Consider the following 18,083-nt stretch of genomic DNA (forward strand, 5'->3'; position numbering starts at 1 on the left):
GTGTAAATTCACCATTGGGTGTTTCATCATTGTCTCTCAGGGGCTAAGCAGAGGAGCTCGTCTTGTAACCGGTTGCCTAGCAATGGCAATGCTGCTCTGGCCAGTAAGGAAGACGGCAAAAAGCTTCAGGTGGAACAGACAGGTGCAAAAGATCCCCTCTCCATCCCACACCACGCTTTCTTAACAAACCAACACAGATTATAGAGGAAATATTCAATAAGTTCTATTATAAATTAAGCTCTGTCAAAGCTAGATGGATGATAAGCGGATGGATGGATCTACTTTATTGATCCCAAATTTGGTTATTATTGTGTTACAGCAGCAGGTAATCCAGGCGTTGCAGAAGAACAGTAATACACAGTAAATGTTAGAGCTGGGCAATATTATATTGTTATCGTGATTTGCAACTATATACCGTGTTAGATTTTGGACACCGCTATATTGTGATATGGCCTAAGTGTTGTCTTTTCTTGGTTTTAAAGTTTTAAAGTTCTAAGGGCTGTCACGATATTGGATTTTCACCAAACAATTATCATGACCAAACAAATTCACGCCAAAGCTATTATCGCGATTCCTCTAGGAATTTGACAAGAAAATGCAATCAAATCTATCTGTAACGTTGTTTTATGGCAGATGAATTGCGCTCAAAATACAAGTGAAGGGAGGTGGAAAGAGTCTGTAATCATAACCATAAAAGAGGAGTTACTATGGACTACTCAATTATATTAAAAAAGCAACCAGATTACCTCATTACCAAAAGATGCACAAGGTGGAACATCTTCTCTCGATTATTAATCGATATTATCATATGTGTAATATTAACCCAATATCAATATTTCATTTTTTAATGTCGCAATATTGACACCCCTAAATGAGATATATATGGCGTGTCTCGATAAAGCCTAAAAATATTGCGATATTGTTTCAAAGTCATATTGCCCAGCCCTATATGTTGAAATATATATATCAACACTCGCAGTGAGATATATTTGTCATCAGAAAAATAAAACCCAACAAATAACAAAATAAGTTAAAATGGCTCAATTCAGAGTTTAAGGAAAAACCTTAGTATGCTCAATAAATAACATGTGTATCTGTAGGATATAGAATATAAAAAAAGAATAAACTAGAATACAGTATAGTAAAATATAAACCTAGGATAAAACACTATGTAGCTATGCCAACCACATGTCAAGCTAACTTTGCACATGCTAATGGTTTAAACACACAGCTATTAAGACTACAACAGGTCCCTTTGTTGTAGTGTTAATGTTGTGGTAGTCTGAGTTAGCAGACATCAAGCAGACGGTTCCGACTCTCCTCTGTGTTTAAGCATCATCTATTAAACTTGGACATCAGCTGCTGTCTGCAGTAGCCCGGTGACTCACACAAGGCCAAATGAAGTGCACATGACTCTAAACTGTCTCTGGGGTTTCCTTGTTGACTCCTTCCCAGTGCCTGCTTGGCTGTAACTCCACTTTCGTGTCCGTAGGCCGTTCCATGAAGACGAGAAGTTCGTCGCTCACACGAGTAAGTGTGGGCAGAGCGCAGACCCCTTCCAAGCCTGATAAGGGGACAACGGATGATCAAGGTGGCTAGCATGAACAATCAGCTCTCATTTGTTCTCATACATCGCTGCGGCCTCCATTTTGGAATAACAAGCATGTTGCTGTGATGCTAACGGCTTGCTCATTCTGAATTTTCATCGGTTTAAAAAGCTCATCAACACTTTCGGCTACTAAGAGGTTTCGGGGATAACATGCAGTGTCATCAGCTAAACGGGTCTATAATCTTTCAACTCTTCTTTTTGCGTATTCCTTCTTTAAGTCCTTGTTCTCTTTCGATTAAATCTTACTCACTGAATTATCCCTAGGCAGCTGATAAGCTTCTCTGCACTGTTTGTCTGTGATTAACTGGAATCACTGCTTGTTCCATGTATGCATTAACCTCTCTGCTGTTTTTAACCTGTACTGTGCCTTGATTCTCACTGACAGCTGATCTTGTTTTAACCTTTCTTATTGTTTTTCTTTTTAAGTGTCAACCCGGGAATGGTTTTGCTGTATTCCCTGTCTGCACTAACAGTGTATTGTTTTGTTGTCACAAAGTGTTGATTGTTTTCTCCCTCCCAGATGACGTCATAGCTGGATTTAAGTCGCTGTGCTCGTGCTTCAGTGTGGTGTGTGTCAGTGCCATCCCACCGTAGCACCCCCAGAGCACAGAAATGACCACGGCAGCTGACTGCAGTCTGTGTATTGCCATTAACCACCAAATGCTTTTGTTTGTCCTGTAGCTGGCCTCTTCGTGCAGATGAGGAGTTGTTCAAAATGTCACTGTTCTGTATTCATGTTTGTTCTGTGTGGTTAACCTAGGCAGTAATACAACTACTGACTTAGCACTGCTCATCTCCAAAAGAAGATTTTCTTCAAGTTTTTTAACCCACATCGTTGTTTTTATAGCTATAAACTTATCTCAAACTAATAACCCATCTTAATACCTGGGTGCAGAGCAGCGAGCTGTGCTGCCATGCCCCAGGAGCTAGCACTCATCAGCTAACAACAAACAGGTCTGTCTACAACAGATGTCTTCTCAGTGAGGGGCTCCAAAGGGAAGTGTGACTTATTTTGAAGCACGAGCATTTACTGTAGGGACATGTAGCAAATCAACCCATCAAGACTATTTCCCCTTCTTCTGGTATAAATTCTTCTTTGTGGCTTAGGTAGCAACAACGGCGTAAATGGGGAATTATTCATTCTTCCATTTCATGGAGGCAGGAGCTCTTTGTTTCTGCAGTGAAATCAAGAGTTCACCGTAGTGCTTTTGTAATATGCTGACTTGTTCAGTACTGACTATTATAGTCAGCCTCCTTATTATCAAATTTGCACCTTCTTTATCTTAACTATAGAAAAGTTTGCACTGCAGAATCTAAAGAACTCCTGCCTGGTCACAATCAATTGCTCTATCACTTCTAGGCCTCATTCAGACCAAATCAGGCGTCGCGGCAACAAGTGCAGGGTTGTGCAGCAGTGTCAGACACCATCATCATTTGGTAAACTCTGCCTGGATAGCGACCAGTTTCCAGCACCCAGCTTGGGAACAACAAATCTTACATTGAGGCTTTTTCCATACAGAACAAGTTTGCTGAGTGTTTCTCCTCACCTGCTGGTGCAGCCTCCTAGGAGTACGTTGTTGTTTGAGGAAACTCGGAGCAATTTAGTGGACGTCTGAATGCTTGTGAATTTGTCTCTTTTTGGTGGATATGACAGTATCTTTTTCAACCTGACACCAAATGTATCATGTCAACCAGCGCTAGTAAGAAAGCATGAAAAGCTTCCATTATATGTATTATAGTAGTTGGTTATATTTATATTGTCATTTTATAAACTTAGTGTAAACCGGTTGAACAATAATACTGTTGACCAGCCGGTTTGATCGCCGACTTGTATGATTGGCCACCGTTTCTCCAAACGTTGATTCTGTGTTAATCTTTCATCTCAGGGCTGCTGCGTTTTTTTTTTTTAGTTGTTATTTTTTTATTAAATCTCAGCCTTAAACACACTCGTCAAGAAGAATGGGAGGACTGGTGTTTTCTCCACAACGCTTGATTTGGTCTGAATGAGGCCTTAGTCTTTGGGTTCTTTCACTTCTCACCTTTCTACCCAGTAGTATTCCTCTGCTGTCTTCAAAGTTCACTAATGTTTCGTTTTTTTCCCATCAGCACACCTCCCTCTACCCCAAGGAACCATTGATTTGACCTCATTTTCTACTTTGACTAATGATTTTCAGTAACCAGACAATCAGTCTCAGCACTCTTCCATGGTGTCCTTTCCTTGCTGTCTTTTACTGGCTCTCCTTATTTTATTGAATGTCACTGAAAGTTAACAGGGTAAAGACAGTTAATAAGGAGCCCATGTAAGATTATTGGGACTTAACCTTCGGTTGTTGATGTTGATTCTCTTCTGCTGGTTAAATCACATGGTGACCTTTCTAAATTTAACTGACCCCCCCCCTCCCTCCTCTTTGTTTTGCCTTCATCCCCCATTCTCATCCACTTTCTCCTTCTCGGCCTTTCTTTTCTCCTGTGTTCTTTGGGTGATTTTTTTCGGCCGTGTAGCTCACAGGCCACCGGCCGGCACTGTGGACGGAGGGGTCCTTAGTCGCCTGCTCACCCCCACCCAGGCATCTCTAGCTAGGAGCAAGAGCGCCGCCGCCCTGTCAGCTGAAGGAAGAGATGCTCCAGGTAACCTCCGCTTAGGAGACCCTGACAGAGAGGAAGGAGGGCTACGCAGAGAGCGTGGTCTTCCCTACTTACCCTTATTTTTTATCAGTAGAAAGTCAGCCCAATCCCTTTCCTTCACTAGATCTGCGCTCATCCTAGTGCCCTACCCTTTTGGAGCAGTCAAAGTGAATGGTGGCCTCTTGGTGGTGGTGGAATTACAGAAGTCGCTGCACAGCTCCCCGTGTTTAAAAGCCGCTATTGTATTGATCAGCTGTTTGTGTTTTGTTATGTTATGTACAGTAGTTATTTGCAGCAAAGTACACTCATGTGAGAGATCATAGTTACATGGTAAATATTGACAGACACAAATGGCTCCAGCTCACATGCACTTTCAGATCTGACACAATTGGCTGTTGTGTGCTGACTTGGCTGCGAGCATTTCTTTGCATCTGAGGAGCCTCAGAGTCCATGCTGGGAGATTTGCTCTAAGCTGCTTACCTGTTGGTTCTTGTTACGTCAGAATCAGACTGTTGTGCTATCACATGTGTTCTGGTAGTTTGGCCAGATTGCTGAGGACCATTACACAGTGCTGAAATGGTAATTACCGGCATTTTCAGTGAATACTGAAGTCGTACTAATCAGATTCAGTATGCCTCCATTCTGGCACGAGATTTTCAACAGACTTGTTTCAGTAAAATATACTCTGAAGCCAACTAGGTGAGGTTTTATGTCACACTGGATGATTTGCATGCTTTACATATCAAGTAAACCGTTTATCTTTTTATGTTTTATGCTCCGATGGGAGGGATTTACAGCACATAAAGCAGCACAGACACCCATAATGAATCTCCTAACACACACTGATGAATGCCTCATTTTTCTTGTTGACTGTTTTTTAAAAAACCATACTGTAAAGCACTGACTCGCTCAAAAGCTGCAACTAGATTCCCCGTGTTGGTTTTAGGTTGTGGTGTTTATTGACCGGCCATTACAAACCCATTAGTGACTATAGATCTTCTGCTAAGTATAGCCACAGTAGAAACATGACACATCTGCCTTTGCTGCAGCTGCAGCAGCAACAACAGCAGTGGCAGGGTACACTTTTGTAGTTAGCCACCATACTGTAGCTGCTCAGTATGCAGTCAGAATTACAGAGCACATTTGTGTTCAGGCTGTGGCAGGGAGAGTTCTCCAGGTCTCGGGATTATCATGGCTAATCCCTCAATCTGACACAGCAAGCTCATAGCCAGTGGACAACAGTATTTACCAACTAAAGGTTGCGCTTAATCTCAGTGCTAAGGACAGTGCTCTTCACCCATTGTCATTCCAGGTTTATAGTTATTTAGGAGGTCCTTGTCAAACATCCTATTTACATAAAATTGAGATATATGCAGGGTGTCTGCAGGTCCTTTTTAAAAGTCTTAAAGCCATTAAATAGTCTTAAATTTGAATGTACACAGCCTTGACTGGTACAAACATTGTATCTAATTTGATTTATCCATCTTTTAATTTTTTTTTGTCCAATGGAGTCAAGCTCTTCTGCATGAAAGTCCACATGTTTGATGTAAAAAATCTTTAAACCTACCACTGAACCTAATGCTGTCTTTTAACTTTATACTTGCACTTACCTGTTGGCAAAATGTAGATTAACCAAACTCACTCTAACAATAAAACTTACTTCTGCACAGTACCACGTATATATTATTTACCTTTATACTTATCTACAATGTAGGCATCCCTCTGTCGTTCTTTAGTTTGTACAAGCTGAGCTTTCAGCCATGGTGACAGGCTTAGGATATTGAAGCAAGCTCCCCTTGACTCAATTAGAAAATATATCAGAAAATCAATAATCAAGTCGCTTGTGTGAAGATATTCAATATTATACCAATTCACAATTATATCGATAAAGGAAATTCACCAAGATCAACTTATCCTGAGTGCTTTTAATCATGATCTGCAATAAAATCTTACTTTAATCCATTCAGAGTTAATTAAAAATGATCAAGAGGTGGTCTAAAAAAAGCATCATATTTTAGTGTCTGATACTTGTATATACACCCTGATAGAGACTTTGCATTCAGTGTCTGATCTGAAGTCTGGAGAGTTACAGTATGATGGCAGGAAGGACTCAAAGACTATAACTGAACACAAGATACAACACAATCAATATCAGTTGTGTGTTTAGTGTACTAATAAATCTGTGTGATATGTGTGTGCACTGTCAGTGTGTGTTGTGCTGTGTTGGTGGTAGGTTTTGTGTAGTGTGTGTGTGCTGTGGTGCTTCCGGGTTGTTCATGTTGAGGCTTTTGCACCTGTGGAGTGTCAGGGTTTTTGTGAGATTGTTGCCCTCTGCTGCTCCAGTAATCTCCAGCCCAAACAAGCTTCAGAAATGAAGCCATTGCCTGCCTAATCTAACAAATCGCTTTTTTTGTGCTCTTATCCCCTCACAAAAACCCTCTCCTGCATTTCTTTCAACCATCATCTGCCCTCCCTTCCTCTCTCTCTCCCTCTCCCTCTCTCTTTCCCTCCACTCTCTTTATTCTTCGGTTCATTCGCTCTTTGCTGCTTTGCTGCCCAACTCGGCCGCTTATCACCCCTCCCATTGGTTGTGCTCCCCTGGCCCTGCGATGACTGTGTCCTTTACCAGAGTGTCACCTGTGTCCTCGCTCAGCCTCCGCCAGTCCCCTGCACCCACCGCGTGGACCCGTGCGCAGCCGCAGCATCGACCGGCAGAAGAGCGGCATGACCACCTCTGTGTCAGCCGACGGAGCTCTTGACCCTTCAATGGTGAGAACACCTCTTGACGTTCATGTGACTAACCTCACTGGCCTACAGAGAATCTGAAAAGATATGATGTTGTTATGATCAACTGAAGTGAAAGCTTTCATTGCAGATAGATGAATGGCCTCCCTGTTCCCCTCTCCTTAAGTTGCCTGTTTGTATCCTCATTGAATGAGTTTATCTTATATGGCTCTGCAACTATAGATACTACATACATATGTGAAAAACAGCAATACATGAGGTAGCCGACAGTGTGAATCTGTTTCCCAGAGTGGTCTGTTTGCTTGTGACAGTACTGGAAGAGAAAGCAAAGAAAACAATTTGATCATGTTTCATTCATTGGTTTCAGTCAGTCATGCTTTTGCATAGTTAGCCAGGACTGGATGCACAGATATCTGTGTTGTCGGTTTGTTTTAACTGTCAGTCGGGATGCACCGATTGTAAAATTATGGGCCGGTGCTGTTGATTTTTCTATTTAATTATCCTTTTGTGTCAGAGAACAATGAAAAAAATAACTGAACTGTTTTAAAGTCATTCAGCCTTCATTACATCTTGGAAAAAGTAGAAAATGTATGAAATAACCTTGAATATAACCCTCTTTTCACTGAACTTAGTAACTGCTTCAAAAGCCTTTTTAGCCTGCTATACAACTACCTACTCAATGATAACATTTTACAGATTTTACACTACTTGCAAACTGATGGCAGCTCATGAATATAGTGAATGTAATCTTATTTGCCGATAGCAGTCAACAAGGCGATGTTGGCTGGTACCGATGTTGGGCCGATAAGTCAGTGCGTCCCTCAGCAGAAGCATCATGTTAGGTAATCTTGCAGCCCTGTGTCAGTAAGGTAGTTTGCACTTACTAATGCAGTAACTTGGATGCGGGGCTTTAAATTGTATCTCTATTCTTCTAATCGTCAAATCCAAACTACAGAATGATAATAGATACATTTAAGTTGATGCACGTGTAGGATCAGGAGAACTCTTACATTCTGGTTGTAGTAAGAAGTTACATGCTGCGTTTTTTAAATTTATTAATTTTGCTAATACAGTAGAATCAAATTGCTGTAAAAAAAATATATAGTGCTGTGTTTGTAAAACCATGTGAAACCTTTTAAGTACCAGCAATATTTTGCTTTTATTTTCATGGGAAAAACACTTTAGCAGCTGATACATGATTTAATTTTTGGAAGTAAAATTTATTTTTATTGTCTAATCTGTTATCTGTCAGTTATTTTCTCAATCATTCGGTCAATTTTTTGGTCCAAAAATATTCATAAATGGTGAAAAATGTAGATCAGTGTTTCCCAAAGCCCAAGATGACATCGTAAAATGTTGTCTTTCGTCCACAACCTGAAGACGTTCAGTTTACTGTCATAGAGGAGTAAAACAATCAGAAAGTAGTAACAAAGAATTTTGTCCTTTTTTTGTCTTAAAAATGTACTCAAATTGATTATTTGGTGATCAAATTATTTGCTGATTAATTTAATAGTTGACAAATAATCGATTAATCATTGGTGCCCTGGCTGCAGTGGCAGAGAGTTATACCTTTTCCACAATCCGTCTGAATAGTCGGTCTTGTGTAGTGAGAACAAATTCCTCTTAGTGAAAGCATTTCAATGCACGAAAGCATGCATAAGTAGACGGTACCAAAGGCTCTGATTTATATGCATATATCCGGCTAAATTTGCCTGTCAAAGTACTACTGCAGGATGCTAACCATAGGAAAATGTTCTTCCTCCAGCTGTTCTTTGACATTTGCTGCTCACTCTCTTATGAACACGGTCGTATATCACTATCACTTTATCCTACTTACTGCTTTCTATAACTGATGTCTCAGATAGTGTTATTTGATGGCTCATAGTAGCTGGCTGTCTCTCATAACCTGCTGGTCTTCAGCTTCCTCTGTGGCTGTGAAGGGACTCATTGTCACAGCCTGAGACAAAGAGATCAACAGTAGCCTGATTATGGGCAGATCAGGCCATGCAAAGCAGACCCCACCCTTCACCCTGGGGCCGAATGTCAAAAGCCTTTTGACTTTCCTCATCATTCCATTGTCTTCTCCCCTCCACATGCACAGATTGGTGTGGAGATAATTGAAATTCACAGCTTATCGCATTGCATCACACCTCAGTTAAATTGTATCTTTCAAGTCAGCTGTGTCGGGCTGCCTGAGCTGGGATGTTTCTTTTTTCTTTTTTTATGAAGGAAATTAGAGATGTTTGGGGTCGTCATGGTCGTGCAATTCATGAATGTCTCATCCCTGTTATGAAACCGTATACCGGTCGCCTGTTTACTGTCCTGTTTTTCCTTCCCGTCCTCACAAGAGAATGATTATCACGCTCTGACCAAAGCTAATAAAGTTAAATATAATAGCAAAACAATTTCTTCCTTTTTAAAATGTACAGTATTTAATTAACTTACTTGGCTTGAGATGGGACAGTAATATATATTTGTGTCTGTCTGAGTTTCACACGGTTGACCTTGTGCACTCTGTCGGCGTGTTTAAGAGCCAAACATAGCGCGTGGACATTAAAAATAGATGAATTAAAACCTGACCCATGGCCTCCATCACACCAGCATTGCGTCACTGTATGAAAAGCCAGTGAAACTGAAAGACACAGAGGACGGCAGCTTAAAAAGGAGTTACATGGTCTATTAACATTTTAGTTACAGTTGCTCTTTTATATAATAGGTACCTTTTTTTTTCTTCGTTTATTTCTTTCAAGATTTCGAGGTTTCATTTCTTTTTATTTTCTTTAAACACAAGCTCCTGATTGTGTGCAAATGTAAAGATAATTCAGTTGTGTAGACCAGTGGCTCCAAACCTAAAGTATCAGACCAAGATCAACATTAGGTATTATCACATGATTAATGGACTAAATTAGAGCTTTTGTAGCGCTGGATACTTTCACCATTTCGAGCGTCTCTGAAATACTAAGAGTGATTCCCAAAGGTACTGCAGATGGGCTGCGAGTGATCAATTACAATGAATAGATAGTAAAAAAAATGAACGAAAAATGTTTATGATCACATATTTACTTTTAAAAGTAAATAATTAGGTGTTATTTTTTTTAGTTTTAGGGAAATATTTAATGTCTCATGTGTCGATCAGAGTTGGTCCCCAGAAGAATTTTTCGAGTTCAAATTGGGCCAAGTCATTTTTAAGTTTGTGAATGGCTGCTTTAAAAGATTTGATCTTAGAAGGAAAATTAATTTGTTTGCTTCAGTTTGTTTTAGGGGCTTCCAATTCATGTCCGCATCAAGGCCGTGAGATGTGACGAGGGACTGCAGTAAACACCCTCTTCTTCATTTTAGAGTCACAAGCCAAAATGTTGGGAAAACACTGGCGTAGACTGGGGCTGCATGATATGACTAAAATGTCATATTGTGATTATTTGGACAGATATTATGATTAAACAGTTATGATTCATGATTGGTGGGAATGATCATAAATCATAATGACGTAAGGTTTTTTGGGGTCTGTACCAAACAAACACGTTTTCTGTCATCTGATGAACACGATCTGTAGCCCGGGGCGTCTCTGCAGCACTACAGTACCTCATTAAGATATTGTTTTGTCAGACATTTTTCCCTTTATGAAAATCTTGGCCACATTGCGAGTTGTAAATTCAGCAGCTCTATCATAGAACAGGTTGTAGTGAATAATTATTATGTTTGTGGACTGATCCTTTTTTGATATAAACACAACTTACATGTTACATGATTTACAACCGTTTTGTTTATGATGCAAAGATATTTAAATTAATGTCGACATATTTTCATAGGTAAATAGGTGTTTGTTAGGGTTTCTTGTGAGTTAAGTGATAGTCATGAATTACCTCTTTACCTCTACAGAAGGACAAGCATTTATCGCCTGGAGGGCAACGTCCCGCCTCCCCGTCTTCTCCCCTGGGGCGAAACCGTTCACCATCTCCGGCCCCCAATCCAGCCCCAAAGAGGACCCCCTCCCCAGCAGCATCCAAGTAAGGCCATAAACCTTTCCTAAACTTTAAGTCGTTTGAGAGTTTGGATGCAGCCTTTCTTTTTTACTTAACTATAAAACACAATACCTCCTCACAGGCAAAATTCCAAGACACGCCCGCCCTCACCTGGTGCAATGAAACAACGTCCCCCATCCCCCCAGCCTGCGTCAGCCAAGCCCCCGCCTATCCAGAAACCAGCTCTCACTCCAACAGGACCCCCCACCTTGAGGAAGAGGGACTCCAAGTCCAAGGATCTGTGTCCTGTCCAGGCTGTGTCTCCACAGTCGTCTGACTCCAGCAAGACCAAAGACAAAGATGGTGAGCAATTCAGTTCACAGCTGAAATGATTAATTGTACTATAATATATCTAAAGCTCACTGGAGAAGGAGTTTCATATTAGTACAAATCATGTAATAAATCTCCATATTAAAGGAAGACTTAACAAACAGACAGCTGACTGGTTTTAATCTGTCAGGACCAATATTTACCAAGACTGATCATTATTCTGGCGACCAGGATGTTTGCACTGGTGCATCGAGATATGCTGTCAATTTCAGAGAGGGAAGTGAACCCAGGCAGACGAAATGAAATCTTTTTCATCTTAACTAGATAAATATCACTGAAGCATGTCCAAACCTACTTGCACACCCAGAAAAGATTAAAGTCATGTCTTCTTCCAAATAATTAAATTTGAATAAATGGGTGTCCCTTCCTCTCTAGCTAGTAAAGATTGTTAATTCATGTAGGTCTTCTTGCTCATCATTCTTCATGTATTCATTGTCCAGACCTGGTCTGTTTACACTTCATACATACATTATATCACATACAGGGCTCAGGGGTTGTAAAAGGAGGAAATTAAACGGCTCTAAAGAGGACGGGTGTTTCATTAATGAATTGTTAAAATTGCAGAAAACAAGAGAGAGTTTGTTTGGTAAGCTGAGCTGCTAAAGCTGTAAAGAAGACATAAAGATATTGTTCTGATTTTATTTTTAACGTTATCATCTTTTTTTGTATTAGCCAACTTAACCAGAAAAAAAGCTCACGCTCCTTGTTCCCTTTTGAACTCCCACTCCCTCTCTCTGTTATCAGCGCTGCTTCCAGCATCAAGAAAAACTCATGATCATGAGTGTTAAACCTTAATCAAACTGTGATCTTGGTTTAGTTCTGCTTCAAGGAGCAGTCGGTTTGCTTTTAAGATAACAGAGCACTATCATCTGTCTTGATTGACAGACCGTACGGAAATGTGTGCGTTTGTGTGCTGCAAACTGACGTGGCAGCAGCTCAGTTTGCAATAAATCTCAGTGGAGCAGGAGACCTATTAAGTTCCAGCTGGAGTCACATCCTGTTACAGTTCTGGGGATGTTCCTGCCGCCATCTGCTGGAGAAAACCTGGCTCTCCAAGATAAAATGGCTTAGTAATGGTGTTATACCACACAATTCATATATATGTTTAGGAGTACATGAAGAAAGTAAAATACTCCTCCACTGATTTAATATGATCATATCAATGTATATCATGATACAGAAAGTACTCTGACTAATCAAATTAAATACCTCACTCGTACAAAAATCATAATATTTCCATATAGCTGTCCTGCTCATTCACAACATACTGTACTATAGAGATATTACAGTTATAAATGCTTGGATATAAATGTGGACAGATTTTTTTTCCTCACAGAATAATTGGAAGGAGAGTTCTTTCAAAGGGCAACGAGATGATCATGTGAAAGTTACACAACTCTGTATCAGGCTGCTTTTTTCTCTGTTCTGCTGCTGTCTTTCCCTGTCACAGCTAGCCGCCTATGAATGTAAATGTAACATAAATTGCTAAATTTATCTCTATGTTCGTCTTTTCCTCCCCTCAGACTCTAAAGGCTCGACGGGCACCAACTCGGCTGCTGAGGCGGCCAAGATCCTGGCGGAGAACCGCAGACTGATGCGAGAGCAGAAGGAGAAAGAGGAGCAGCTCAGGATACAGAAGGAGGAAGAGGAGAAGTAAGATTTATTGGAAGTTATCAATGTGAATGTGACATACAGTATATACATGAAGTATACAAAAGGTACTAGCTTTAATCATTTAATGGGAATTATTGGACGATTAGCGTTTTTAGACTTTAAGAATCCATACCATTACAAAATGAACTCATATATCCTCTTTCAGAAAGTAACTATTCATTTGTCAGTACGCTTTCAAGACATTTTTTTGCTTTTTAACCGTCTCAGGCTGAGAAAGGAGGAAGAGCAGCGTTTAGCAGAGGAGGCTCGACTGAAACGCCAAGAAGAAGAAAAGAAACTTGCAGAGGAGAGAAAAATTAAAGAAGAAGAAGAGGCTCGCCTGGCAGAGGAAGAACGGGTGAAACTGGCAGAAGAGGAAGCGGTGAGGCAGGCCGAGCTCCAGAAGGAACGTGAGGAGGCTGAGGCCAAGGCCCTGGAGGAGGCGGAGAGGGTCCGTCAGGAGAGAGACCGCATCATGCAGCAGAACCAGCAAGAACGAATGGAGAGGAAGAAGGTACGGATAGATTGATGGTGGAGACGTTCTTGTCTTTTATTTGTGTCATCAAGACTTATGACAAAAACATGCTCTGTTCTCCCACTTCAGAGAATTGAAGAGATAATGAAGAGAACAAGAAAAGGGGAGCAAAGTGACAAGGTAAGCTGACAGCCGCTAAGACTACAAGACTACATAGTGTCTGTTGTATGCTAACATGTTGTTTGTGTCTCCTGCATAGAGAGATGGAGGCGATGACGATAAATGCTCACAGGAGAATGAAGAAGAGGAGGAGGAGGAGGAGGGAGAGGACGAGATGACTGAAACCATGAGTAAGCGTTCTCATTCTCTAGCTTTCTCCCTAATGGCAGGTTGAGGATATCTGAATGCATGATTTTTGTGTTTGTTTACATATACTTTACATAATGTCTTGTGTGAGTGGATTTACATGACTCTCAATGTGACTCTGTTTGCTCTATTGATAACGCAGGCCAGGTGGATGATATGGCCGCAGAGGCTGATGCAGATGCAGACGAGTGCGGCCTGTCCTCTGGTGAGCCGGAGGAACGTCGAGAGGAGCCCCTGGGCAGCGTGAACGGAAAACCAGAGACAGACGACAAGGAGAACAACAATGGCATAAGCACAGATGAGACTCAGGCAGTGAGGTATTACTTCAGAAAGATAATGAAACCCACACCGAAAGGGCTCAGAGTTCTGCTGACAAAATTGTGATTAACTGCTGAACATTGTGTTCTCTGAAATAAAGAAGAGAAGGGAGTCACACAGCCACACATTGTCCCTTTGAAACTGGTGATAATAGCTTTCAGGAAGTTTGTTTTATCATTTGTTAAAACAAAATGGCATCCAGCTCTGTCAGAAATCACTTTCAGTATTAAAACTATGTTTTTAAGGATTTACTTCAATACATTAGATTTGGTTTGGGGGTGACACATTAGCCCTGTTTCCATTTCCTTTTTTTAATTAAGTTTTAATGAATTTAATGAGTGATGAAACAGCTTTTCCAAATATGCTCGGACTTAGCAAACGTTTAAATCGTGTGGCAGATCGCTCCGAGAGAAGAAGAGCCTTTGTCGACTTCTTCCTGTATACCATAAAAGAAGATTCCCTTTCACAGAATAACAGCTGGTTTTGTTTCTTCTTCTTCATCTTCTTTTTTTTTTATTAGCAGTTGGCAAAGAACTGGTCTTGTTTCCATTTGCCACCTCTTCTTCTTCTTCTTCCACATAATGTAGCCAATAACCAAACCTAGTTAATTTGGGCTTTTTTTATATATAATATATTTTTTGCAACTTTTTAAAAGTTTGCTTCAAAATTGCATGTAAACACAGCTATTGTTGGTTTTTGCCTTGTCGCAATATAAAGAATAACACCAACTGTATTCTTTATTGTTGTGGATTTCTCCCTGTCACTTCTCCATCTCTCATTCTGTAACATAGTGGTGTTGTGCTGTGAGAGACTTTTGACCTCTCATCTTCCTCACCTCTTTCGCTTTTCCAGTCCGGTCCCTAAGGGCCGCCTCGTCGAGGGCTCGGATCTCCTGAACGAGCAGGACTCCGCCAAGGTGGGGTTGGTGTCTGGTCTCAACGGTAAATCCAACCAGTGGAGCTTTGAGGAACTGATTGACCTCAACGTCCACTCCAAGACTCGGCCCCTCATCGAGGCCGAGGACTGTAACCAGGTGTTGATTAACTGTGACGGGAGCTCAGATGGGACCAGGGTAGCCTTCGAGGACAAGGGAACCCCCGTCAACCCCCTGCATTCCTCCAATCAACCCATAGAAGCCCTGTCAGGTGAGGAGTCGCTTCCACTTGTTCATCAGTGTGCACATTTTGACTTGGTGTTCTCAAAGACAGATAACTCTCCCTGTGTCTCTGCAGAGATTTGATGCTGCAGCCATCGCTGAGAAGCCTCTTACTGTTGCACTCGTTCCTGTTCCTGTCCCGCTGAGCTCCTTTACTCCTCTACCAGTTCTGAACAGCTTCCTCCTCTTTCTCCTCCTCCTCTTCCCGAGGGAGGAGCACAAGGTGAAGCGGAAAGACCACCCTAAGTGCTACTTTTGCACCCTAAATGATGAGGAAACAGATATATTACAATTATATATATATAAAAAAAACAAACACATTATACTTCAGGGAAATTCCGTTTATTCCTTCAACATGCTCGATCCAGGTCTCTTTCCTCTTCCTCTTGTGTTTAGTTCCTTTTTTTTTTCTATGTTGTGTCCAATTTTCATGATGTTTTTTAAGAGTCGTGTCTTTCGTCAGGGGTGCATTGTTGTAATTTATTAATTTTGGCTTCTTTGTTATTGTAATTATTGTTATCATATGTTTAGTCTTTTGTTTTGTTTTTCTCTCGTATGAGAATATTCCAGGACACATGCACACGAGGCTGTGTGACGTGAACGTGAGGTTAATATCGTGACTTAAAGGAAGGTTAATACATTCTGTTGGGTGGGAAATAATACCAGGTTTTTTTGCATGTGTGATTCATCTAAATTTACTTGACCGGCTGCTTTTTTTTGTAGCACCCAGCAAATATGGCCTTACTATTCTTTTCCCGACTTTGAATTTTTCAGTGTGAATATGCTAAAACACTCGTGCTCAAGCTCACACACGCACAGTTTAGCGATTTCTGTCACTTCAGCCCCATTTTTCATGCACACCGGTCTCCCAGGTTCTCTCACTGTGTGTTTTCCTTCTTTGGCCACTAGAGGGCTTCAGGAGCACAGCTGTTACATTTGATGAGTGTTGAGATTCAAGACGACACTGCAGTGAATTCATACGTTCAGTGAAGTTTGATTTAGTTGTTTTGTTATGTTTTACATATGTATATAGAATTTATGTTTACTAACATCATTTTAGTTTGCATCACTTCAACACTTCTGTTTGAATAACCGTAACTGTAACTTGATACACAGGTGAAGTCCTTTAGTTTCATCCAGAGCTGCATCATTTCTGAACTTGAACGCTCAGCTGTTCACCTTCACTGAAACTAAAAAAATTCAGGTTTCCAATTATCCGGTTCGAGCTCAACTTTCACCCACACATCCTCTTCATCCATCCATCCACCCTTGCATTCATTACATTTATTTCCCACTAACCTCCTTCGAAGATTCCCAACACACTAGCTGCTAATGCATTTCAACTATTTTTTATAATATTAAAAAAAATTTGGCTGTTTGTTTATATATGAAAAACACATTTCTACATATATTTAAGTGTTATTGTACTGTGTATATAATCAGTATTAGGCAAATGAAGCCATGTGTAGGATGGAGCGGCGTCAGGATGTGGATAATTGAAGTCTCTGTGTATGTGACTGTGCTATAAGTTAGGTTTCTGTTGGACTTTTTGACGTCTGGGCCACCTGGAAACCCAAAATTTACATAAGGGCCTCTGAAAAACAAGGGGCCAAGTGGGGACCCACTATACGTTTCTCAAAATATTATGTGTGTATTTGTGTGTATGTTCGAGAGCTTTCTTTAGCCCTGTATCCCTGTCGCCCCGATCCTGAATCTTGCCTCTCAGAGACTTAACAAGTTGATATTTTGGTGACATTTACAGCCCTCAGCAACATGTCTAACCCATGTTAAGAGCCTCTTTATGATGCTTTAACGTCATCAAAATATGTTTTATATTCTGTCAAAGGATGTGCGGATGTTGTTGGTAGGCATATCAGCTCAGGTCACAACGATTACTCCTTTGTAGTACGAGGCACCAAACATAATACGGCTGTTTTCTGTCTCTTTCATGAGTTATATTAAAATCTCGCTTGACTAGTCCAAGCACGACGTTTTGGGGACCTTGTTTTTTTTTTTTTGCGTTGTTCTCAGCTGGCTTGCTCACTAAAATCTCTTTGTACATACGGACTAGGGGCTTTAGATGTTAGCTTTGATTAATAAGCTCACAGAATGTAACAGACTCCCAGAAACCGTCCTTCATTATTTACCGTGTCTCTCAGAGCTGCCCGCTGTTTTAGCTCTCATACATTATTCATCTAGAAAACATGAGACTCTTTGCACTGTCACAAATTAGGCGCTATGGTTAAAGGATGAAGTAGCTTTACCGTGCAGGCTCGTAGGAGAGTTGTGTGAAATTGTGTGGAAGAAAAGAAAAAGACCTTTGCCTACACCCAAACCTTTCCTACTCATGAGTAGCACCTGTTGGGTGGCTGTTGTAGCTGCTGCTGCTGCTTGAACAGATACTGTGTCTATTCCAGGTCCTGCTGCATCTTTGAGGACTCGCTCGGAGCCGAGTGCTCTCAGTCCTCAACGTTGTCTATAACAATAGGATAGAACGGTGCCTTAGATCGAGATCTAGTATTTTTATTGTATCACAGTCAACTAAGAAAGCTTGTCCTTACCTCGGCCTCGACAATCAGTCTACCCAACCAGGGCAACTTTGTGAATATGCATATTTCTCTGGAGGATTTACAAAACCTAACAACGCCCTGTCCACAAATAAGATTTGTACTGTAAATATATCTAAAGTGTACTGAGATGATACAAACTGTTAAAACAATAAAGACTTCAAAAAATACTCCTTCGACCTGTTTTTATTTTCTTTTCAAATAAAGACACGTCACG

The 18,083-nt window shown here is 40.8% G+C and overlaps 1 protein-coding gene across 9 annotated transcripts in view; it reads left to right on the forward strand.

Annotated features, from left to right (window-relative positions):
* map7d3 (MAP7 domain containing 3) overlaps positions 1 to 18,036 on the forward strand; it is a 29,635-nt gene extending 11,599 nt beyond the window's left edge. For 2 of the 9 annotated variants that reach the window (XM_084353256.1, XM_084353258.1), the window contains 13 exons: positions 41 to 142; positions 1,493 to 1,591; positions 4,112 to 4,237; positions 6,864 to 7,003; positions 10,859 to 10,986; positions 11,084 to 11,304; positions 12,855 to 12,984; positions 13,213 to 13,498; positions 13,589 to 13,639; positions 13,719 to 13,809; positions 13,968 to 14,142; positions 14,996 to 15,288; positions 15,376 to 18,036. In XM_084353256.1, the coding sequence (XP_084209382.1) occupies positions 41 to 142; positions 1,493 to 1,591; positions 4,112 to 4,237; positions 6,864 to 7,003; positions 10,859 to 10,986; positions 11,084 to 11,304; positions 12,855 to 12,984; positions 13,213 to 13,498; positions 13,589 to 13,639; positions 13,719 to 13,809; positions 13,968 to 14,142; positions 14,996 to 15,288; positions 15,376 to 15,383 (1,850 nt within the window). In that variant the 3' untranslated portion in view covers positions 15,384 to 18,036. The remainder of the gene's footprint in view (positions 1 to 40; positions 143 to 1,492; positions 1,592 to 4,111; positions 4,238 to 6,863; positions 7,004 to 10,858; positions 10,987 to 11,083; positions 11,305 to 12,854; positions 12,985 to 13,212; positions 13,499 to 13,588; positions 13,640 to 13,718; positions 13,810 to 13,967; positions 14,143 to 14,995; positions 15,289 to 15,375) is intronic. The other 7 variants (XM_084353257.1, XM_084353260.1, XM_084353261.1 and 4 more) reach the window with 7 other exon arrangements.
* Positions 18,037 to 18,083: the final 47 nt, after the last annotated feature.

The sequence above is a fragment of the Pagrus pagrus genome, assembly GCF_965226575.1.
Source record: "Pagrus pagrus genome assembly, chromosome: 5".
NCBI classification, from domain to species: domain Eukaryota; kingdom Metazoa; phylum Chordata; class Actinopteri; order Spariformes; family Sparidae; genus Pagrus; species Pagrus pagrus.